Source organism: Podarcis cretensis, assembly GCF_951804945.1.
Source record: "Podarcis cretensis genome assembly, chromosome: 6".
NCBI lineage: Eukaryota > Metazoa > Chordata > Lepidosauria > Squamata > Lacertidae > Podarcis > Podarcis cretensis.
The window spans coordinates 94,178,800-94,204,762 of NC_137175.1; the positions used below are offsets into that span (position 1 = coordinate 94,178,800).

The following is a 25,963-nucleotide window of genomic DNA, read 5'->3' on the forward strand; positions in this document are numbered from 1 at the left end:
TTGAGTGTAGGTATGTTTAAATATTTTTAAGGATTGTATGAAATGTATGCTTGTATGCTTGTATATTCACAATAAGTGTGTATTAATGCTGAATTATTTTAATAATAAAAACTTTTTTAAAAAAAAGAGAATGCAATACTGTAATATTGCTAAGAGGACTTAAAGGTAAAGGGCCCCCTGACCATTAGGTCCAGTCACGGACTACTCTGGGGTTGTGGCGCTCATCTCGCTTTATTGGTCGAGGGAGCCGGCGTACAGCTTCCACATCATGTGGCCAGCATGAGTAAGCCGCTTCTGGCAAACCAGAGCAGCGCACGGAAACGCTGTTTACCTTCCCGCCAGAGTGGTACCTATTTATCTACTTGCACTTTGACGTGCTTTCGAACTGCTAGGTTGGCAGGAGCAGGACCGAGCAATGGGAGCTCACCCCGTCGCGGGGATTCGAACCGCCGACCTTCTGATCTGCAAGTCCTAGGCTCTGTGGTTTAACTCACAGCGCCACCCGCGTCCCCATTAAGAGGACTTAAATTTCCCAAAATGGTTTTGCACTACAAGTCCTAGCGCATGCAAACTGTGCACTGAAAGAAGGCAGTTTCATGGCACAGAAGGGCAAGGGCCGTGTACACAGGTTTTCAGTCGTCGGCAGCTCTGGCTCTCTCCTGACAGTTTGCTGTTGTTCCAAGCTGGCAGCTGGATTGGCTTCACATCCTTCCCTGACCCCAGACCTACTTTACCTGCTTTATCTATCCAAGCCCGGTAGCCGTTCAGCTCCCGTTCAATCTGCTGCTGCCTCCTCAGTTTCATGAAGGCCCGGCGATTTTCCACTCGCTCTCTCTCTTTGGCAAATTCCCTGTAGAGACAGGAAGGAGGCCAAAATCCTGTTAGAAAAAGACTTTCTGCAGCGCTACAGCACTGAGTTGTATACCGCATGACACAGTCATGGCGCGGAGGGGTGGGAAGAAGGCTGTCTTAGTTTGTGACGGGGGAAGTAAGGAGAAAACCCATACAGGTGAATCTGGAGAGAGAGAAGCAATGAGCTCAGAGCAGGTCAGCTGAAAGCGATTGCCAGGGGTTTGTATTTATTTATTCATTACTAGATTCCCAGCCCACCTTTGCCTCCAAGGGGCAAAGGCGGGATTCGTGATTCCTATTACAACACAGCAGGTTTGGCAGACTGGTTCAAGATTACCTACTGGGTTTCATAGCCAGGTATTTAAACCGGCGTCTCCCTGGTCCTATTATTTATTTATTTATTTATTTTTGCATTTTATTGTTTTATTCATTTATTGTACAATCTTTACAAATAAAGACTTCACATCCAAAATAAAATCATAAATGGTAAAACCTTGAGTCTTATGTTTTCATTTAGACTAATCTCTTCTCAGATTCTATTATTTTAATATTCCTGAATGTTTGTTTTCTTGTTTTAATTCCTTATTCTCAATCTCTTAAATCCTATATATATCTTTAACCATTTTTCAATTAGTTCCCTCATCTCCCTCCCCCAAGACCCATTGCTTCCCTCCACCCATACATACATACTGTTATTTTTTGTTGTTACGTTACCTTCTGTTTATATTTGTTGTTCCATCTTTGTTATGATATTATCCTATGTCCTTGTGCCCTTTAAGCTATTGCATATTAATTTTTAAGCTCCAAAACCAACTCTTTTCATGTAGACCTTTACGCATTTCCACTCTTTATAAAGTTTTTGATTAGGACAACTTCTAATTGATGCTGTTAACTTTGCCATTTCCGCAAATTCGCAAATTTAGGCTCTCCATTCTAGTAATTCTGGTATTTTGTCTGTTTCCCAATTTCTCGCCAGGTCTCCCTGGTCCTAATCTAATCTCCTCTAACCTCTGTACTGAAGTGGATTGAGCTCAGGTGAAAGAAGGACCTTTGCCTCACTCTCCAAGCTTGTTTATGTGTGTTTGTACAAACTGGACTAAGAGGAAGCCTGCAGCAGGCTGCTGACACCCCCTGAAACCAACTGATCCCTATCACGGCTCAGTGTTAACAAATCAAGCCAAAGAATCACTCTCTCAAAGCTCCTTTTTTTTTAAAATAAGATATTTATTAAGGTTTTCAAAGATAACACATTGTAAAACAAAAAGAAACGAAAAGCAAAAATACAAAAATACGAAAAATAAAAACGATTTAAAAACACATAAAGTTTCCATTTACTTATTTTCATTTAACTTATTTTCCAGACCTCCTCATACCTCCCTTTCTTATATTCTAATTCAATTTGTTTGTTTAGCAAATCCTCACCACTGATTCTTTTAATTATTTCAAAACCTTATTTTCCATCTCTTTTATACATTACAGCTGAAAACCGCTTAATTTCTATCCAATATCATTCTAACATTCCTTAATTTTACAATATTTCTGCAAATAGTCTTTAAACTTCTTCCAATCTTCTTCTGCCACCTCTTTTCCCTGGTCTCGGATTCTGCCGGTCATTTCTGCCAGTCCCATATAATCAATCATCTTCATCTGCCATTCTTCCAGAGTGGGTAGATCTTGCGTCTTCCAATATTTTGCCACTCTCTCAAAGCTCCTCCCCACTCGAAACCCACCACAAGCGAGTGCAAATAATCATAATCAAACACTGGAGAGACCTGTCAGGAGTAAGAATGGACCAATGGTACCAAATAGTATGGGAAACAGCCCTACTAGAAAAATTAACCAATAAACTGAAGCTTACATGGGGGCAAATAGAAGAAGACGCCTTCACCCTGGGATGGCTCCCCTTTATCACATACACAGCCCAACAAGACAATGACAAGAATCCACCAACAGCATATGAATCAATTGTTACGATATGGATGCAATGCAGCTGCAAAGTGCTAGCTTGAAAAGTAAACATAATGGGAATGTTGGGACTGCCTGTGGGAATCAGAGGGACAGTCTATTCACAGTGCGAAGCACCGGAATTAGCTCAGAGTGTAATATGAGCTCTTCCGTTTATTCCTATCCAAGAAGTGTTTGTCACTACACTGCTGGAGCTTGAAGAGAGCAGTCATGTTTTTTTTGTAACACTGCAAAGACAGAAATAAAGGCATGTAAATACGCTCTGAAATTTTAGAACAAGAAAGCGGTGAATTTAAATTACAGAGTTTTGAGAAATTAAAGCCCAAGGTGCGAGATTGGCTTCATTATTACCAAATAATGGAAACCTTTAAACAAGACAGGAAAATTGGCTTCCAGGTGGAGAAATCGAAATTGGAAACAGAACTGTTAGAACCCAATACTAAGAATGTATCAAGAATGTACAATTTGTTGCTGAGGTGGAATACAATAGATGAGACAGTCAAATCAGCCATGATTAAACGGGCACAGGACATTGGACATGACATTATGTTTGCTGACTGGGAACAGTTATGGACCACCGGCATTAAATTCACGGCATGTAATGCCCTAAGAGAAAATATTATGAAAATGATTTACAGGTGGTACATGACCCCAGTCAAGCTTGCGAAGATTTATCATCTGCCCAATAATAAATGTTGGAAATGTAATGAGACTGAAGGCACCTTCTTTCACCTTTGGTGGACCTGCCCAAAGATTAAAGTCTTTTCGGAAATGATTTATAATGAAATTAAGAAGGTACTTAAATGTACTTTTCATAAGAAACCAGAGGCATTTCTCTTGGGCATGGTCGGCCAATTTGTGTCAAGGAAGGATAAGACTTTTTTTATGTACGCCACTACAGCAGCAAGGATTCTTCTAGCAAAGTATTGGAAGACACAAGAATTACCCACACTGGAAGAATGGCAGACGAAAGTGATCGACTTTATGGGACTGGCAGAAATGACTGGCAGAATCCGTGACCAAGAGAAAGAGACGGTGGAGGAAGATTGGAAGAAGTTTAAAGTATATCTTAAGAACTGTTATAAAATTGAGGAGTGCTAAAATGTCAAGGGGAAGGAAGATGCAATTACAGCTGGAAATGTTTGATGATTTAAGGTGAAATTGAGAAAGATAACAAGTTTAAATTTAATTGGCAAAAAGGGTTGCTGAAAAATTGTAAAATAAGGATGCAAAAAGGGTGAGGTATGGGGAAGTCCGAGAAAGGAGGTTTATGAAAATGAGGTTAAGAATTTACACCTGTGTGTTTGTTTGTATTTGTTGATGTTTTTATGTTGTTGTTTTGTTTTAAAATTGGAAAACTAATAAAAAATATTATAAAAAAAATAATAATAAAGGCATGTAAATACGTTTCTGTCTACCTCTTTCCCCTGCCCGGGGGGGCAGGAAAGAGGGGTGTGTTCTTCTCACGTTGGAGAAGAATCACCGATCGAGACCTTGCCTGCGCCTGCTGGGGAATGCAGCCAGGGAGGTCAACAGGGAATCAAGCCGGGTGCCTGGGAGAGTTGCCAGTTTCTCCTGATAAAGGGCTTGATATCCCAACATCAATATGGCTAACCTAATCCAAAACACACATCCACCCCGCTCACACACGAAAACAAAGATCACCACAGCCAATCACAAACGAACAACCACACCCTAGGCCAACCTCCAACCTCTCTCAACACCAAAGGAACACAAGCGAATAGCAAAGGGAACCTGCACAAGCGACGCTGACACAAAACCCCACATATATTAAGTAAAATAGAAACATTGCCACCAAACCCCACTCCCAGTCACGATTCCCCCCTCCACCTCTTTCCCCCTTTTCTTCCTAATGTCTCAACAAACGAAACTGATCTGTAAAAATGTTACTTGGAAAAGAAAAGAGAGAGACACTGCTCATACTTTTGTAAACCAAGATTTTTTTAAAAAATAAAAATACATAAAAAAATAAGTCCTCTGGGTTTGGGGAGGGGTATTGGGGGTCTTTGCTGCCGGACTCCCCCACCCCCTTTCATTCTCAGCTTCCTGCTGACTTAAGTTTGCAAATGCGGGTGGAACACATGAGGAGTGTGAAATAAGAGACAATGCCTCCACTTTTAACTTATGGCTATTTTACTCATTTGCTGGGAGGATGTTTTCCTAACTCATCCCTTCCCTCCCAGCAACCTTTGCTGACCGCAGCTTTCCAAGGACAACTTTAAATGATGTGGGTTGCGCAGGTGGGAGGGCTGAAGCGGCGCTCACAGGCAAGCTTGGCAAAGGCAGGCGAGAGGAGGAGGGTTTCGAAAGCCACGCTTGAAAGCGGAAAACCTTGGCTTGCGGTCCAGGGGATTCGGAAGAGCATGAACGATAAAGTAAGACCTTGTGCATAATTCAGAGGGCAGGGCTGCTGCCTTCCTGCTGTCCGAACCAAACCTCTCTCCTGTCTCTTCAATAGATGCTTATAATTCCACACATTCACTGTGCACTGACTTTCAGCAGGGAAAGGATTCATCCTCTCTCTCTCTCTCTCTCTCTCTCTCTCACACACACACACACACAGGCTGATGGGGTGGGGGCGTGGATGCATTATTCAAAGGAAATGTGTTTTGCTGCAGCCCTGCTGCAGAGTCACAGAATCTTCTGAAGGTGTGGAAGGGTGGGTGGAAAGGAAGAGAGGAGAGGGAGCAGGAGAATAATGCAGGCCCCCCTGGTAATACTGCAGGCTCCCTTGGCAACCACAATCCTTGCAAGGAGGAAGCTCTCTGGAGCCCACACAACCCTCTGTCTTCTTCTCCATCACATCTGCAAAACCGACAGTCCAGCTCGGAAGCAAGCAGCAGCACGGAAAACAACCCCTGGTGGTCCAAATGAACACACGGTCTTTCTCTCTTCGCTTGTACAGCTCTGGGACCCCTTCCACTGAAATAAGCTCCAATTAACTTGAAGTGAAGGCCCAAGAAAGGAGTTGATCATCATGTGAGCTGCGCACAGGTGGTCTGAAGCGAGCTGCTGCCATTCCTGCGGAGCCTCCTTTTATTGAGACAAATATGCAAGCCAGGCAAATATCGTATTTTTCGCTCTATAAGACGCACCAGACCACAAGACGCACCTAGTTTTTGGAGGAGGAAAACAAGAAAAAAAATGTTCTGAATCTCAGAAGCCAGAACAGCAAGAGGGATTGCTGCGCAGTGAAAGCAGCGATCCATCTCACTGTTCTGGCTTCTGTGATAGCTGTGCAGCCTGCATTCGCTCCATAAGACGCACACACATTTCCCCTTACTTTTTAGGAGGGAAAAAGTGTGTCATATAGAGCAAAAAATACGGTACATTTTGGGCTGTGACCTTTACACACCTTTAGTCCCGAGATCGTAGGGTGGTACAAAGCTATTTTGGCACCTGTTTCCACAGCATCATTTTCCCCTTGCACAGTGTATGACGAAGGAGACAAAAGGTCTCAGGGACAAAGGTTACAGACAGGACACCGCAGACTGCTGAGACCGCAAAAGGTCAGACATAGGGGACGATGTTCCGACAGCTGTGGCTTGTCTGGGGGGGGGGGGGTTCCTGCACTCCAGGGTCACGCATGCAGGCAGACTGTGGCTGCCTGCTGGTGGAGAAGTGTGCTCCCTCCGGACCTCACTGTCCACTCCGCGATATCCCTACATAACCTGACTCCACAAAAGGAGGGCCAGTTCACAAAGACAAGCAAGCCCATGTTAAGCAACTAACAAGCTCAGGCCAATGTCCCATAAGGCTGCTGATGCAAAGCAGGCATAGACTTGGTTGGGTTCTTCAGTGGTGGTGGGAAGGAGGTTGACCGGGAGACCTCTATAAGGGCAGGTTGGAAGTATAAGAAATGTTTCTTTGGAAATTGCATTTAAAAAAAAATAAAATAAACAGTCTCTTTATGCATGATGCTTTGCAATGAAATGGACACTTGATAGAGAGCTACCATCAACCCCACCTAATTAGTATACCTGTTAGGTACACGTGTTTCCAAAAAATACATTTGCCTCATCTGCACATTTCCTTTTTTTAAGTCTACAGTGTGCACCTTAAACTGGACCTAGATGGGTTTATGGGATAAAGATACTGTTATTGGTTCCCACCACAGGAAGTTTAATTTATTGGTTTGTTGAATTTGTATCCTGTCTTTGCACCAAATGCTACTTATGACAGCTGGTACCAACGTTAAAAAATAAAAGCAGCATACCATAAAAGCCAATCAAATACAAACTAAAATAAACATAAAAACAAGGCAGGTAAAAACATCAGTAAAAACAACCAGTTAAAACCATTTGCAAGTCTATAGCACTGACTGATTTATAAAGAAAAGTTACATGTTGTTGGCTGCAACGATAAACCGCATCAGAAGATTAAAGTGAGCAATTGCCCCAAGAGCACAATTTGCTTTTTACGAGCCCGGTTCTAGTTCAGAAACCCTGCTGCACTTCCAGTTTCATCATCAGGAGTGTGGGAATGACTATGATTTCTAGTCAAAAATGAAGGGCAGACCACACGTCTGAAAAGCACTTACTCCTGTGGTCTGCCTGTATTTGTAGAAGAAAGAGAGTTCCGGGTACCTTCTGGAGCTGTTTGACAGTGGAATTTGCTGCCAAGGAGTGTGGTGGAGTCTCCTTCTTTGGAGGTCTTTAAGCAGAGGCTTGACAACCATATGTCAGGAGTGCTCTGATGGTGTTTCCTGCTTGGCAGGGGGTTGGACTCGATGGCCCTTGTGGTCTCTTCCAACTCTATGATTCTATGATTCTATGGTCTTCTTCACGGCTTCTGCACAGCACTACATTGGAAAGTTCCTTGAAGAACAGCAGCCCAGTCCTCCCCCTCCCCTATTAAAGAGTACTCTCTGTCACAGTACAGTGTGGTGTAGTGGTTAAGAGCGGTGGACTCGTAATCTGGTGAACCAGGTTTGATTCCCTGCTCCTCCACATGCAGCTGCTGGGTGACCTTGGGCCAGTCACACTTCTCTGAAGTCTCTCTTTTTTAAAAAAAAATAATAATATTTATTAAAGTTTTGAAAGTTACAGGGAAAAAAAAGAATTAAACATAACGAAACCATACAATACAATACAAAGACAAAAATACTACATATACATAACAAAAATAAAACAAAAACAATTAAAAAAACCACATCCAATACTTTCAATGTTATTAACTTTATTTTACTTGTTTCAGCGACCTCCTCACACCTCCCTTTTTTTGTATTCCACTTTGATTAATTGTTTCAGCAAATCCCTTCCATCTCCCTCAATTTTCTGTCCTATCATTTAACTTGACAAATTCTAACATTATTTTTTCCTTTAATCCGTTTACAATATATTGTACTTAATTCTTTATAACATTTCTGCTAAAGCCATGTAACTTCATTCCAACACACTTCTCTGAAGTCTCTCAGCCCCACTCACCTCACAGAATGTTTGTTGTGGGGGAGGAAGGGAAAGGAGATTATTAGCTGCTTTGAGACTCCTTCAGGTAGTGATAAAGCAGGATATCAATAATTCTTCTTCTTCTTCTTGTTCTTCTTCTTCTTCTTCTTCTTCTTCTTCTTCTTCTTCTTCTTCTATGATTTTCATGCTGTCATTTAGAGAGTCTCTACCCCTCTTGCTGAAGGGACGCGGGTGGTGCTGTGGTCTAAACCACAGAGCCTAGGGCTTGCTGATTTGAAGGTCGCCGGTTCGCCGGTTCCCTCGGCCAATAAAGTGAGATGAGCGCCACAACCCCAGAGTTGTCCATAACTGGACTTAATGGTCAGGGGTCCCTTTACCTTTTTACCCCTCTCGCTAAACTGGCACTGACTGGAACAATGACTTGGTAACCTAGATTAGATGGATGGCTAAGGCCTATTCAGGAGTTCAAGGAATGCGTCGGAGAGATCACAGATGCCTGTTGAGTGGGAAGGTTTGAAGGGGGCTTCTTCTTCACATGGGGATCTGGATGCAATTGGGAATCCCCTTCAGGATCATGCAGGATTCCCAGTTGTGGGAAGGATTCTCAGCACATTCAGCTGAATGTACAAAGAATTCTGCTTCAGGCATTGAATCATAGAATCATAGAGTTGGAAGAGACCACAAGGGCCATCGAGTCCAACCCCCTGCCAAGCAGGAAACACCATCAGAGCACTCCTGACATATGGTTGTCAAGCCTCTGCTTAAAGACCTCCAAAGAAGGAGACTCCACCACACTCCTTGGCAGCAAATTCCACTGTCAAACAGCTCTTACTGTCAGGAAGTTCTTCCTAATGTTTAGGTGGAATCTTCTTTCTTGTAGTTTGGAACCATTGCTACGTGTCCGCTTCTCTGGAGCAGCAGAAAACAACCTTTCTCCCTCCTCTATGTGACATCCTTTTATATATCTGAACATGGCTATCATATCACCCCTTAACCTCCTCAGCTCTTAACATTGTCAATGGGGCCTCAGCTCTTAACATTGAGTCTCAGCTCTTAACATTGTCAATGGGGGCACTGGGAAACACATGCCCCTCCCATGGTTTTGCCACACATGCTATTTAAACAGCTGCATAGGGCTCTAGTTGCTGCAATTTTGCCACTGAGGCTAAATTCACCATAAAATATCAAAAAAAAAATCAATAGCTGCCACTACCTAATAGGCTGAAAGAGCAACAGGGGCTTTCTGCACTGAGGGAAAGTTTAACTAGGATATCAAATGAAACTCTGCCACCTTCCAGTCTCTAACCACCCATGACCTCAAAAGAGCAAAAGAAAGGGCACGGAGACTTGACCAAAGGGACAACAGTATTAATGTGGAAAGAGAGTAGATGAGTTAGCAGCCTCTCCGATCAGACTTGCTGTTAAGTTTATTAACACAGAGAGAATTGTTGCAGGCAAGAAAACAAAAAGAGCAAAATGATTTTAATGATACATACTTGCTCTAGCTGGCATCATCGGTGGGTCTGTTATGTTTTACTTGGCCGTAGAAGTTGTATAGCATAAAGCAGTAATTTTGACTCTGAAATTAATGTCTTTCTCTGCCATCTTGGCAGAAAAGGCAGAGTGGAATCCAGACAGAAGACTGTATGTTAATTGGAAATTGATGTTAGGACACAATCTGATTCAGGAATCGTTCTCAAATATAGGATGGGTGGGGGAAGCCAAGCGTGTCCTTATCCGGGCCAATATACAATTAGACTCTACGTTGAAAGAAATGGGAGCCTTGTAACCTTTCCACCAATTTACCTCAAACAAGCATGAACTGATGTGTAATTTCCTGGATTTCCCCATGATGCCTTTTGAAACTCTTTAAGAATTATCCAGAGGATACCACCTGGATGTCCTAATTTGTTAAGTTTTAATTTGTCAATAATGCCTAGAGCATCCTCTGTTGACACCACTATTGGTCTCCATTCTGCCTTCCTGACAAAGCTAGCTCACGGAGGCATGTTGATGGGAAGAGTGCTAACTGCAGGATGAAAAGACTGATCTTATTTGACAAGACATAGCTAAGCAAATGGATCCATATGTTCATGTTTTGCAGTTCCCTTTGGTTTTGAGAACAAGACCTCACAGTGAAGCTTGGCTCAGGTTCAATGCAGCTCAATGCAGCTCATACAGGTGATGTTTTGCCTAACGTGCACTTTCAGAGGGTATTTTTATGAGCAAGTTCATCCTCTTATTAATAACGGTGAAGATTCACCTCCATCTTTGAGCTCTAAGGTCTTCAGCGAGAAACTGACTAATGGAAGCAATTCAAGATAAATAGGTGGTTCTTTCACGAAGGCAAAATATCTTACTTACTTAAATACCTAGCTAACCGCAAGAGATATGTAAGAGAAATCAGACCAGGAGGGCCAGATCAGGCTGACATCCAGGGAATTGCTGCTATAAATGTTAGACACAAGGACTGATAAGCTCTGAACTCTCTGGACTGCACCTGTGAAGTTTTCATACTAAAGTTCCTTTTTGCTCATGTGGACTACTGCTACACCTAGCCTTTCTACCTCTGAATGTGCAAGTGAACCTTAAAAGTTGAGTTCTTTTTCTTCCAGAGAAAACCGATCCCAGAAAGACCACCCACAGCTTATTGAAGGCTGAAGATGAAAATAGTAGTGGACTAGTCCTGTTCTCAGCAGGTATGAAACCTGAGTCAAGTTTCCTTTCTCACACAGTTCACTTCCTTCCTATATTGTTGTGAGATCATAAAGAATCTGGCAAGGGTCCCATCTAGGACATCATTCTGTTTCCAACTGTGGTCAGGCATATATACATCTGGGCAGATGGCCAACAGCCAGGACTTAAAGGTTGCCAACAACTAGAACAGTCTTTCCCCTGTTGTTTATTCCCAGCACCTGGAACTAAGAGATACACTACGTCTGAACGTGGAAATTCCATTGAGCTAATGGCTATTGGGACCTGGGTGGCGCTGTGAGTTAAACCACCGACCCTAGGGCTTGCCGATCAGAAGGTGGGCGGTTCTAATTCCTATGACAAAGTGAGCTCCTGTTGCTCAGCCCCAGCTCCTGCCAACCTAGCAGTTTGAAAGCACGTCAAAGTGCAAGTAGATAAATAGGTACCGCTCCAGCGGGAAGGTAAACGGCATTTCCGTGTGCTGCTCTGGTTCGCCAGAAGCAGCTTAGTCATGCTGGCCACATGACCCGGAAGCTGTACGCCAGCTCCCTCGGCCAATAAAGCGAGATGAGTGCCGCAACCCCAGTTGGTCACAACTGGACCTAATGGTCAGGGGTCCCTTTACCTTTACTTTTAATGGCTATTAGCCACAATATTCCAAGAATGTGTCCACTCCTTTGTGTCTTCCAAGAATGTGTCCACTCCTTTGTATAGCCATCTAGCCTCCTGAAAACAATTTTTGTGAATTTTTATGTTGCACTGAATAGTCCTGGGAGCACACAAGTTGTCTGTTCAGAACCTACTACCAATTAGTTTTACAGGGTGATATCATTTCTCCACACCATGATGTCATTTCTTACATACTTCTAGGTGTCGTTTTTGTTTTCTAATCTAAAAGAATCCAAAACACTTTAGAGTTTCTTCGTAAGAAAGGACATCAACCTATCAATCATACTCATTGCCCTTTCTGTAGACCTTTTCCTGCTCAACAACATCCTTTGACATAAGCAAGAGTGAAACTGGTGTGGCGGAAGGCTGGAAGCCCAACGGCAGATGGAGCTGGAGCACAGGACAAGCAGAGCCAACTAATTCCAGTTTTGTCCCCCATCTTCCTCTCTGTTGAGTTCTCTTAAGGAGATATGGAGGCACCACTGAAAAGACACTGTCCCTGGTTCTCGTTAGTTTGATGGGCATTCACAGTAAACCAATAAGCGAGGTCTGTGAGGTGGATCTTAAAACACAGGCAGGAGCTTTAGTAGAAGAAGAAGAGTCTGGATTTGATATCCAAGAAGGGAAGAAGAAGAAGAAGAAGAAGAAGAAGAAGAAGAAGAAGAAGAAGAAGAAGAAGAAGGGAAGGAGGAGGAGGAGGAGGAGGAGGTTCGGATTTGATATCCCACTTTATCACTACCCTAAGGAGTCTCAAAGCCGCTAACAATCTCCTTTCCCTTCCTCCCCCACAACAAACACTCTGTGAAGTGAGTGAGGCTGAGAGACTTCAAAGAAGTGTGACTAGCCTAAGGTCACCCAGCAGCTGCATGTGGAGGAGCGGGGAAGCGAACCCAGTTCACCAGATTACGACTCCACCACTCTTAACCACTACACCACACTGGCACACAAGGGCATTAATGAGCTTAAGGAGGAGAAGGAAGCCAAAGCCAACCCAGGAATGGTTGTCAGTACAAAGGCAGGGAGGGTAGGGCTGGCTGAGGGGAAGTAAAGGGCTCAACCCACACTAAGGGCCTTCTCGGTAGTGGCACCCACCCTGTGGAACGCTCTCCCAGCAGATGTCAAAGAGAAGAACAACTACCAGACTTTTAGAAGACATCTGAAGGCAGACCTCTTTAGGGAAGCTTTTAATGTCTAACAGACTACTGTATTTTAATACTTTGCTGGAAGCCGCCCAGAGTGGCTGGGGAAACCCAGCCAAATGGGCGGTGTATAAATAATAAATTATTATTATAATTTTCACCTGCACTCCCCCCTTTTTTTTGCCCACTTCTTTCCCCATGAAAACCCGCTCTTTAACTCTTTGGGCAATGTGCAGGAAACCCAAATTGCAGTTTGTGGCGCTGTGGGTTAAACCACAGAGCCTAGGATTTGCCGATCAGAAGGTCGCGGTTCGAATCCCCGTGACAGGGTGAGCTCCCGTTGCTCGGTCCCTGCTCCTGCCAACCTAGCAGTTTGAAAGCACGTCAAAGTGCAAGTAGATCAATAGGCACTGCTCCGGCGGGAAGGTAAACAGCATTTCCGTGCACTGCTCTGGTTCGCCAGAAGCGGCTTAGTCATGTTGGCCACATGACCCGGAAGCTGTACGCCGGCTCCCTCGGCCGGTAAAGCGAGATGAGCGCCGCAACCCCAGAGTTGGTCACGACTAGACCTAATGGTCAGGGGTCCCTTTACCTTTACCTTTACTGAGTCAGAGTTAAAGAGGAGGTTTTCCTGGGGGACAAAAAAACAAAAAGCACTCAGACAACAGACCAGGAAAGCACGAAGCTGTGGCTAGAAAGTGTAGGTATTTCAAATGCAGCTGCACCACAACCCCACAAATTTATATAAAAGCGTTCAGATAGTGGCACTTCGCCCTCTACAACCAATTTCCTAATAAGCCTTAAAATGCTGCCGTGCACCGAGTTGACATTTTCATTGAGCTACCTGTATCCATATTTTCCGTTCAAAGATCAGCAGTTTCACATTTGCATCCTTCAAAGAACTCTCAGGCGAATGTCATCGGGCTCTGCTGACTTGTTAACTTGCAATTTGTCAATTAGCATTAAAACTCCATCATTTGTCACCTCTGTTTGACATCACTCCTCAGTTTCCCTGTCGCCTCACAAAATAAGAGTTCAGATGGGGAAATGTGTCTCCATTTTCTTCCACATGAAGACTCACACATTTCGCCTCTCCAGAACCTGCTTTCGGTACACTTTTTGTGGTCTCAACGTCCTATCAAGTTTAACAGTCCTGTTAAGCTTAACTATCCCAATGCATTATTTTGAAAAAACAAAACCAGAGAGCCAGTGTGGTGTAGTGGTTAAGAGTGGTAGTCTCGTAATCTGGGGAACCGGGTTCGCGTCTCCGCTCCTCCACATGCAGCTGCTGGGTGACCTTGGGCCAGTGAAACTTCTGTGAAGTCTCTCAGCCCCACTCACCTCACAGAGTGTTTGTTGTGGGGGAGGAAGGGAAAGGAGAATGTTAGCCGCTTTGAGACTCCTTAAAGGGAGTGAAAGGCGGGATATCAAATCCAAACTCCCCCTCTTCTTCTTCTTCTTCTTCTTCAAAACCCACGATTTTTTGGGTTTGTGCTTTTAGCATAACTTTTTAATGTGAATCTTATGGACTTTTAATGTCTGTTTTTACACTGCTGCTTAATCACACTAGCATCCTCTTTGAAGTCTTTATATACAGTCTAAATCTGCGGTGATATTGATGTTACACTTTGCTCCAATCCATTAATATTTACTAAAGTACCTTCTTGCAATTTGATGCTACAATTTCTCTCACCATCTCCTGCAACCACATCAGAGCCATTATTCTGCATCCTGTCATCTTTCCATGGCACAACCTTTGCACCCTTTTCTGCCTCGATGCCTCAGCTATAAGTCCTCACTCAGGTCCTATCCTCCTGCACACCTTGGCCACCTTCCTGTAGGAATGGAATTAGACACTAGGAGAGAATCTATGGCTTAGTTATTATCCTTCCTTGCTCAAGCAAGTGAGATCCCTTGCAGCTTAAACTTGCAAGCCAAGTCAATGTTGATTTAACCTTCCAGAAACAATAATCCAGGATGATGTGAGGCAGACTGTATTTTCCTGTATTTTCCTGGTATAAATATTCCTGTATTTTCCTGGTATTGCCCCTTTTCTCCCCCTTAAAAACAACAATCACACAAGCATTGTTTTGTGTCAGGGAACTGACATCGGAGCCAGAAGTGGAGGCAGGGCTCCCAAGCGATGCCGGAGAAGGGCCAAGCAGGGAGAGAGGGAACTCATCGGCTGGGGAAGGAAATCAGCGTAACACCAGGGATAAAGGGGGGCGGTTGGGGGAAACGGAGAGAGGTCTCCAGGACTCTTCACTGGAGACCAGCAGGGAGAGCACTGGTCCTCCTCCGCCCACATCCACCCTGCGCAGAAGACTTCCGCGCAGGGAAAGTAGGCGTAGACTTGGTGTCAAAGAGCTTCTGTGCTGGAAGAAGTTTAAGAAACGCCCACTGACGGATTCTGCTAGTGACTGAACAGCCACGAAGTGAAGGGCTGTCCAGTCAGGAAAGGTTTAACCAGGCTAACTAGCCAGGCGTGGTGGCAACTTATGCACGAGCAACCCCCATACATTCATTACATTTTGTAAATAAATAAACATAGTATTTATTTACATAATCTACATCTCAAAGCATCAGTTACTGCAGCCAAATGAAAGGAGGTTTATAACAACTATCTAAGTTACAAATGTGTAAAATGTAAGTTCAAAAGTGGTGTCTGAGCTGCACGTGTTGTCAGCTTGGCAACATGATGGAGAGATGCCCAGGCAGGAAGGAAGCATGCATGTTGTGTTACAGTTTCCTGCCAAGAAAGACAAAGGAAGTGATCTCACAGAGTTCTCTCTAGCAATTTTTATAGGACAGCTCAGGATGTAAACAGGAGTGTGAACCAGATTAAGCATCATTCCTTCTCCATGTTAAACTCTGCAAGTGTCCATGTGTGGAATCTCAAAAAGAGGATTCTCAGCAACCAACTATTGCCAGGATTCTTTTGGAGGAAACTATAATTCACTTGCCAACAAAGGTCCGTATAGTTAAAGCCATGGTTTTCCCAGTAGTGATGTATGGAAGTGAAAGCTGGACCATAAAGAAGGCTGATCGCCGAAGAATTGATGCTTTTGAATTATGGTGCTGGAGGAGACTCTTGAGAGTCCCATGGACTGCAAGAAGATCAAACCTCTCCATTCTGAAGGAAATCAGCCCTGAGTGCTCACTGGAAGGACAGATCCTGAAGCTGAGGCTCCAATACTTTGACCACCTCATGAGAAGAGAAGACTCCCTGGAAAAGACCCTGATACTGGGAAAGATGGAGGGCACAAGGAGAAGGGGACGACAGAGGACGAGATGGTTGGAAAGCGTTCTCGAAGCTACAAACATGAGTCTGACCAAACTGCGGGAGGCAGTGGAAGACAGGAGTGCCTGGCGTGCTCTGGTCCATGGGGTCATGAAGAGTCGGACACGACTAAACGACTAAACAACAACAACAACATAATTCAAATAAAACCAATATACCTCTGTAGCAATACATGTGTATCACACATTCTTTCTTGGAATCTTGCCTGGAAAGTTCCCCCCTTTCTCCCTTTAGCAGTTTCTAAGAAGCAGGGTGAAGGCACGGGGAGAAGAAATGGTAACTTTGTAGGGCAAAAGAACCTAAATATTACAACAGGAATGGAGAGTTTGAGAGGGTGGCAAGTAACATGTAGAGTATATTATCTGGTCTGATGCTGAACCTTGCATCTTCAGAAGGAGCAAATGCCAGAGACAAACAACAAAGGAGGCTCTGTCTGTCAACTTCTCAAAGGCCCTTGGCTTGAAGTGGAGGTAATGTCTGAGTCCCAAACACCAAACCACACGTTTGCTGCTGCAACACAACATCAGTTTCATAGAAACCAACTAGCGAGGTTGATCGGATCCTCCGAGTGGTGTCCCTATTTTCCAGGGACGTCCCTGATTTAGAGAAGCCACCCCAGTTTCTGATTTGATCATGGAACGTCCTGCTTTTCCTTAAGATGTCCCTATGTTCATTGAAGAAATGTTGGAGGGTATAGAGTTATGCAGCCCCCAAGGCCAAGGAAATAAGTACAGTCGTACCTTGGAAGTCGATCAGAATCCATTCCGGAAGTCTGTTCGACTTCCAAAATGTTTGGAAACCAAAGGGCGGCAGTCTAATTGGCTGCAGCAAGCTCCTGCAGCCAATCGGAAGCCACAGAAGCCCTGTTGGACGTTCGGCTTCCAAAAAATAGTTCTCAAACTGGAACAGTCACTTCCGGCTTTGCAGTGTTCAAGAACCAAAACATTTGAGAACTAAGCTGTTTGAAAACCAAGGTACAACTGTATCTATACAACCTTTAGAAGACCCCTGTATAGGGATTTTTTTTTTAAAAAAAAAAGTTTAATGGGTGGCATATAAATATTATTATTATTATTATTAATAATATTATTATTGAATAGGACGTCCCTATTTCCATCAGAGAAATGTCAAAAGGGATGGGTTGAGTGACAACAGCCACATACTCAAAACAGGGAACAGGTATAATTTCCTTGATAGTTACTCACCAAATCAATTCACTTTAAATTAATTTACTCCCAACCATCCAAATCCCACCCAAAATTAATTTCACCTTGTATGCTCCTAATTTCCCCCTCTGACTCTCACTTCACCAAAAAAAGGCACACCCCGTGTTTCTCAGACATGATGTGATCACACAGGCAGGCAACTCAGGTCAGCTCTCCTTCAACCCCACAGCAGAGCCCTGGGCATTAATGCAAACCCTGATCCTCCAGCTTGCTTCCTGCAGCTCAGAGGGCGATGGGTGGCAAGGAAGGCACTGGAATTAAAAACCTGGCGGCTGGGCAATCACCAGCTAACTAGCCACCACAGCACTGTGCTTTTCTATGAGCTGCCTCACCCACTTGTCAGCAGTGGTTACATAACTTTTGACCACTGCTCCATAGCAATTGTTGTTATACAATTCCATTCACCATATAGATGGGTTTTTGAAGCATTTCTGTATCCTTCTGCTGTGCTGAAGAAGAATTCCACGAAACAGTGGGTATATCCAGAATCACTGTTCACTACGTCTGTTTTTGGACCACTTCGGCAGTGGACATCATAAAACAAAGCTTTACGGCTTGTTTTCACCAGATAAGAATCTGACCCGTTGCATCTTTCAGAGACTTGCATAGTCCACAAAGACTTTGAGAGACTTATAAGACTTATGTTTATTTGGTTCTATGTTTTCAAGAGAATCCATCAAGAGTGCATATTTTGTGACTTTCAGAGATTCAGAAGATTTCTGTTTATTTGATTTTGCAGAGAGTGGATATTTCATATATTACATATTGTTCAATGTTCTGTATAGATTATATAAAGAGTTTATATTGACATCGCATTGTTGTACTTGGTCATCATGTTGCCTTTGGATATTATTCACCCAGTTGTCCGGCAAGGCAACAGAAATGTTATGACATTTCATCCATTCTAGTAATAAACTGCATGTTATCTGGAAGTGTGTGTTTGTGGGAGTGTGTGCAAGAAACAACAAGTGGCAGCAACTAGGAATTTCTTGTAGTGTCTTGTTCCATCTTCTGGATCCACAAGTTGCAACCCATCTGCCATCCTCCTTGCTTGGCTCCCACTCCTTGTAGTTTCCATAGGAATTCTCTTCTTCTTTGGCAATCCCTCGTAGCCAAGTAAGGTGGTCTTCTGTGAACACAGTCTTAACAGTGAGTCCGTAAGTGACTGTGGAGGCCAATTCTGGATTCACACGTCCTTCCACAGTGGAGACATAGGTTTCCAGGCAGGAGTTGATCACGGTGAGGGTTTGCCAAATGTGCCTTCCTCTTAGCACATTTCGCCATTTTGTCCTGAGTTTGAGCATCTTCAAAACCCATGACACCTTTGGTAAAGGTTGTTCTCCAGTTGGAGCGCTCGCAGGCCAGTGTTTCCCATTTTTCTGTGTTTATACTACATTTTTTAGATTTGCCTCGAGAGAGTCTTTCAATCTCACTCGCTGGATCATCACCTTGTCGTGGCGAGTGGGCTTGTACGTTCCTATGACCCTTGTGAGCAAAGCCATGGGGAGTTTTGTACTCCCAGCAGGGTCACCCAAGGCGGTAAGGTCGAAGGGGAGGAAATAGACAAAGAATGATTCAAGAAGTCCTCAATGGCAGAAGAGGCAGAATGTAAAATGTGGCATGTTACAACAGCTGTGAAAGTGGATTAAGGCTGCAGCTGATAAGAATCTATCGGTCGTCGTGACACTCATGCCATCAGAATACAGCCTTACTGCAAAGACTGTGCGTTGGTCAGCGTGCACTGATCTACACACATAAAAACAAATTAACACACAGGTGTCTTTCAAAAACCCAATCTTGCCGTGTGAATTCTACTTCTCCATTAGCAAGGAACAGTCCCTCCCTTAAAGGAGAGAAATCTAAGTCCTCCACAGACCACACAACAGTGTGTGCAGGGAATGTGATAGCTACAATCAGATACTAATGAACTCGGGAGCTCCAGCTGCAAGGCTTCTGCAAGGTTCTTTGGTGAGGGGTCTTTAAAACACGTTTTGGGGTGTGGGAATTTCAGATCTGTTCTGCTGAGGGCACTGGACCAGCATGGTCCTTCTGTTTAGCATGCTCCTTTGATTTAGTTCACGTAAAGCCTTGTTTACAGATTCAGGGTCTCTCACTGTTGTCATGACAACCCAGTCAGCAGAACATACCCACACACCTGCCTCCCAGGATAGCATGGTCTATAAAATATACATATATATAGCCTAAGTGTGTGTACACACATACAAGAATTAGCATACATGGACACGACTAATGCGGATATGTTTATTCATGCGTCCTTAAAGCCTGCATAAAGCAATATTAACTAGCAAAGATGTTTGATGGCTTTGGTCGTTTATATGCTAACCAATCACGTAGGAAAACCTACATCAGACAGATCTTGGGATCTGAGATGCAACTCAACTCAGTGATGTTCTGACTCAAGTAAATCAGATTTACGAAAATTCCAAGATAATAATAATAATAATAATAATAATAATAATAATGTAATATTTATGTTAGCTGCTGACATGACTAATTTTGCGATGGTTTTTATGTTTATTTTAAGTTTGTGAGATGCTATAAGGGACTGATAGTTTGGGAAAGCAGCTAGTAGGCTTTTGAGAATTAGTAACGAACACATGCTGGACCATAAAGAAGGCCGAAGAATTGATGCTTTTGAATTATGGTGCTGGAGGAGACTCTTGAGAGTCCCATGGATTGCAAGAAGATCAAACCTATCCATTCTGAAGGAAATCAGCCCTGAGTGCTCACTGGAAGGACAGATCCTAAAGCTGAGGCTCCAAGACTTTGGCCACCTCATGAGAAGAGCAGACTCCCTGGAAAAGACCCTGATGTTGGGAAAGATGGAGGGCACAAGGAGAAGGGGACAACAGAGGACGAGATGGTTGGACAGCATTCTCGAAGCTACCAGCATGAGTTTGACCATACTGTGGGAGGCAGTGGAAGACAGGAGTGCCTGGCGTGCTCTGGTCCAGGGCGTCATGAAGAGTCGGACACGACTAAACGACTAAACAACTAAACAACAACAACAAAGAACACATAGATGTTAAGGACTAAACATGAAATGATATAGCAATTTTCAATGTTCAGATAAGGTCTGCACAAAGAAGCACAATGCATTTCCACATACAGAGGAGATTTGCATCTCCATGAAGGCTGGACTGCCCTCCGTCACAGGAATGAGGCAGACTTTTCCTCACTCCTTATGGAATCCACTGCCACTGGGAGCCTGTTTCTTGGGGGGGGGGAGGAGGTTTGGCTGCTTTATGTATTTATTTAAAATGAATTAAAAAATAAAATTAAGATGCTGCTTGACTGTTCCCCAATAGCACTCTGACTGCAGCCTGCTTGTCTCAGAATAGTTGGAGAGAGTCCAAGGGTTCATTCCCTGTATATAATATTTTTATCAAATTTTCTGTTTTACAATTTAAAGTGCTCATTTTTACATCCTTAAGATATTGATCACTTCCCTTCTTCCCTTTCCATGGTTCATTTTACATATCATAAATCCCTGCATATTTTGCAGAAACGAAACCATTCATTATTCCATTATTTCATCCTTCAAAACTTGTTCACACTGTTGAATTTATCTTAATGCTGCCAGCATTTTCAGCGATACACAATTATTTCCCATATATTCAATAAACATTATCCAATCGTCTTTAAACGTATGTTTTTCTTGTTCTCTTATTCTATATGTTAAGTCTGCAAGCTGCACATATTCTGTCAACTTAAGTTGCCATTCTTCTTTGGTTGGGACCTCACTCATTTTCCATTTTTGGGTTAACGAAACAAAGGCCGCAGTGGTGGCATACAGAATTAACCTTTTTCGACACCTGGGAATTTCAGTCTGAATTATCCCCAACAGAAAGGACTCTGGGTTTTGTTTTTTTTTGGGGGGGGAAGTACTTTGAAACATTTTTTTCAATTCATTATGGATCATTTCCCAATACTTTTTACCCTTTTACAAGTCCACCACATATGAAAAAGGTCCATTCCCAAAGGGGGTCTGTAACTGTAACCATTCTTTCATATGGATAAGCCAAGCCTTGCAGGCACCTATGCATTTTCAGACTCCCTGTCTTGACGCCTGGAACTGCTCATGGAGCGGATCTATGTAAGATTTCTCTTCCCGACTAGTATCTGGTGTAGCCCATTCACAATGTCTTGACACACTGCAATGAGCAAAAAGCTATAACGTGCTGGGCCCGGGGGTAACCAGTCCAGAATCCGAAGGTTCTGCTGGGAGTCAGTCCGACAGGGCCGAGGCAGGACATGGGACAGGAAACCAGGCAAGGACAGGTACAGGATCTCAGGCAGGATCTAGCATACAGCAATGGTGCTCCCGCAACCTGGGGCGGGGTCCGACAGCCTTTTATCTTTGTCAGGGTAGCGGCCGGTCCTGATCCCCCGGCGACTCACCTCCCTGTTTCACCCAAAGGTGAGCACTCCTCCTGCGAGTACTCAGGTCTCTCCTTCTCTCAGACCTTAGTCTCTGCAGCTCGGGAGACATCGGTGGGTTACTAGACCCAGGGGCTGCCTCAGGCTCCCCTGACTCAACCAGTAGTGGAGCAGCTGTAAGAGATGGCCCAGCTGAAGGCAACGAGGTAATCCCCGCATCTGGAGCCAGGGCAGGCTCAGGCCCCTGACTCGGCCCAGCTGGTGTTTGTTGCAGGGGAACCTGGCAGACTGGGACTCTTCAGGATCAGGCCCCAGACTTGGTTCAGATGATGCCTGAGGCAAAGGATCCAGTGCAGACTAAGTCTCCTCTGGTTCTGAGTCCGAGCCCGAGTCCAGGCCATTACATATAAGAAGGACCTGCCGGACCGGCAGCTTACACAGTTCACCATCCTGCTCCCAAGTTGGCCAACAAGACGCCATAAATCTCCATGTGCCTTCGCATCCCATCTCATGTGAATGGCTCAGCAAGCTGTGGTTTGGCCATTCTTGCTAAAGAAGCCACCTCTTCATTTGAAAGGTTTAGGTTTCTGGCACCCACATCAAAGCAATGCAGGTCATAGCTATAAAAACAATGAGGAGTTTTTCACCAAAGCCAGGCCTGGAGCCTGTTGTTTTGGCTGCGAGTATATTGGTCCCCAACCCTGCCAAAGCAAATACCAGCTGGCCTAGAGGCTCAGAAACATTTCCCACGGCAATTTTGCATAGAATGCAATTTGAAAAGTCAACCTTACTTTGGCAAACATTTTGGGAAGGTGCCTCATTTACTTCCAAAATAAATGTCTGTGAGCACATTCACATTTCTTCCCAGTCCGCCTTCTCCTCCTAAAGCACTTGGCAGGGGAGGAAGTGTTGGAGTAATGAACAGCAAAGGAAACAAGAGGGCCTTCAAAATGCCCTCATTCGCCCTACGTAAGGAAAATGCCAGCAAGACAGTTGTATTTCGCAAGCTCAGCAGCTAATAGACCTAATTCCCCTCCCCTCCTGCTCTGAGTGAAAGAGGATGCTGTTCCAGGAGTCCCAGGCGCTAACCCAGGGTTTGGTTTCCTTGGAATGAGGGACGGTGGAGACTGTAGTGTCTTTATGATACATGGTTTATTTACACATACAGTCATACCTCGGGTTATGAATGCTGTGGGATACTTCCGGGTTTCAGCGCTCATGAACAGAAGCACAAAATGACGTCACACGCACGCACAGAAGCACTGAATCACGTCATGTGCAGACGCGGCACTTCGCTGCGAGTTGCGAACGTGCCTCCCGCACAGATCACGTTCGCAACCCGAGGTATGACTGTATATACAATTTGAGCTGGCAACTCCTGCAGCCAAGCTGGTGCCAAATTCATTACTCTGCTTTCTTGTGGACCACATCAGCAAGTCCAAGATTGGGGGGGGTGTCTTGTCATCTGGGTAGCCCAGGACATCCATACACAATGCCCAGGGTTGCACCCCAAGGAGATTGCTTCAATGCTGCTAAGACAGCAAAAACTACACAAGAGGCAGTCGTTACTAGTTATTGGTCTCTGCAGCTACAGCAGGCGCTGTGATTCTCCAGCAGTCTGACTTCCACCCCCACCCGCCAGAGGTACACTCCATTGACTCTCAAGACAGATGCCAACAACAACACAACCCAAGCCTGGCAGAATCCGAGACCAGGGAGAAGAGTCGGTGGAAGAAGATTGGAAGAAATTTAAAATCTATTTACAGAAACACTGTAAAATTATTGAATGTTAATGACGTTGGAATGAAACGAAGTGGTTCTAGCAATAAGGCAAACTAAGATTATGCAAGAATGGATTGATATTAGATGAAAATATGAAATTATAATATGTGAGGATAAACAGTTAAGGGTAAACTAAGAGGGTATGGATTTGCTGAACAAATTTTTAAATGGAATACAAAAAAGGGAGGTGTGAGGAAGTCATGAAAATAAGTTAATGAGTGGTAAGATATTAGAAAGAGGGATTTTTATTTTTTATTTTTTATTTTTACGTTTAATTTTGGATTTTGTATTTTCCTGTGTTTTTCTTTACTGTTTTGTAAGCCCTTTTTTCTTTTTTTGTTAAAACTCAATAAATATTATAAAAAAACAAAAAAACACAACACAACACAACACAAGCCTACGATGGAGAGGCTGACAGCATTAGCGCCACAGAAGGCCCTGCCCCTCCCATCATCACAGCCTTGGATTCAAACTCTCTAGTTGCTGCCTGCTTCCAGCCCAGCTCTTTCAGCCAATTCTCTGCCTTTCTGTCTTTCTCACTACCACCTAGGAAAGGGAGAAGGTCCACACATTTGCCCTCTGGAACAGAGCAACCTCCTTTGTTATACTAACTGCCATTGTTCCTTGGTGACGCTTAAGTGACAACTGTGACCCTTAACTCACAAAGGATCTTGTTTGGCTACTTCAGCAATGGAATCCTCCACTAGATTTTAACCCTTGCTGGATCCTGGATCCCAGGAACTAGGAGGGACTCAGGCATCCTGCGGGCGAGCCCCTTAAATCCACAACAAAGTATCATCTACCAACCAACCAACAGCTTGGCAAGTATTCTAATATCAGCCATGCAGCTGCCAGGGAACCACTTGCCCCAAACACATCATTAAAAAAATGTCACCGAGGAGAAAGCCAATATGCTGAAGAAATGCATTAGGCAAAGCAGATGGCCAAGAAGAGAGGTTCTTAAAAAAGTATAGGCCAGGGGAAAGGAAGCCAGGATAGGAGCAGCTGGGTTGCCTAAGAATAGAGGGGAAGGAAGCGGCAAGAGACAAGGGGAGCAGGTGGAGGAGGCAAGAGAGGTTTGAGAGAAGGGGGCAGATGGGGCAGCTGGCAGAGAGGAGGAGCCCGATGGAAGGAGGAATGCAGAAAGCAGGGACTTAAGAGAGGTGGATCATAGGAAGTGATTGTGAAGAAATCTGGCTGGCACTTGCTGCTGTTAGAATATTCCGTTCCACCTTAAAAGGAGCAGGCATGATTGTCGTGTGTCACATGCCTGTTTACACTCCAGCACAGCACAGCTTGCTGGGAACTTCCGTTTGTGTATAGCTTTTGCTGTTTGCTTGGACACGAAAGGGAGAAGACATATTTTCACCTTTGTCCTGATGTTGAATAAAATGCCTGTAAATATGCTTTACACAGCCTCTATCTGCCACTTCTGCTGCGTGTTATTCAATCTGCTGATTAGAGCGTGCTCAAGCTTCTGAAGGCTTCTGAAGCTATGAGTTGCTGTTTGATGCTGAGCAAAGGACCGGAGATCTCCTAGCTGCCGGCTGGTGGGCTGGAGGCAGCTGGGGGCCTGCAAATTGCCCCCGTTCCCTTGGACGCATCTCAACAGCTGCGCCACTCCTCCTTGAGAGGGTTGACTACATGCTCTGACAGCGTATATTGGGTTTACCCACAAAATGGCCACATCACCCACTCACAATACAAATTTATATTTGTAATCTTTCAATTGGATACCTATAGTTTTCAGGTTCCTTTACCTTGCTGTACCTAATAACTTAAAAGTTTAAATGAGAGTTGTCTGCAAGGATCCTCGGCTTGCTCTCACCAAATGCACCATTTGCCATGATGAGAAGTGACTTCAGTTACAGGGAGCAAAGTTTACATTCTCTGTACCAGAGGCAAAAGTGGAGAGTGTGGTGAATGCCATTTTTTTATCAGAGTTCAAGGATCACATTCTAGTCAAGCAATAATCCTCAATGGATAGGGGGAGCAAGGCTGGCAAAGGGTGTGGCCATTGGGTGAGGGAGTGTCAGGAATGGGCCAGCTCCCAGTGAAGGTTTGCAGTCAACTGCAGAAAGCAGCCAGGAACAGAGAGGCTTAGATGTTAGGCAGTAGCTGACAGCAGGCTGGAACAGAGCCTCTCAGAACAGGAAGGGGTTGGAGCTGATCTACTGAGTCTGAAGAGTTGGCGAATTGGGGGGGGGGGAGAGTCTTCAGAAGGGTCATCTTGAGTAATGATGCCAGAAGCTTTGTCAGAGCCGTCTGGAGCTATCTGTTTGCTTATGCAATAAATCCTCCTTTTTAATTATCTACGCTTACTGTGTTATCAAGCTGGGAACCTGGACTCCTGACAGGGAGGGTATGTAGCCTGGGAAGATTTGCAAGGGCTGGGCAGAAAGGCCTGGCAGCCCACATTTGGTACCCAGGTCACCTCTGATTCACATTAAGATCTAGTTTTCTGGAAATGACCTGGAGCGAAACTGGACAAAATAATGACAGGAG

The 25,963-nt window shown here is 44.2% G+C and overlaps 1 protein-coding gene across 3 annotated transcripts in view; it reads right to left on the reverse strand.

The window, feature by feature from the left end:
- CACNA1E (calcium voltage-gated channel subunit alpha1 E) overlaps window positions 1-25,963 on the reverse strand; it is a 498,615-nt gene that overhangs the window by 146,485 nt on the left and 326,167 nt on the right. For all 3 annotated transcript variants that reach the window (XM_079980995.1, XM_079980994.1, XM_079980996.1), the window contains exon 10: window positions 735-850. In XM_079980995.1, coding sequence (XP_079837121.1) covers window positions 735-850 — 116 coding nt within the window. The remainder of the gene's footprint in view (window positions 1-734; window positions 851-25,963) is intronic.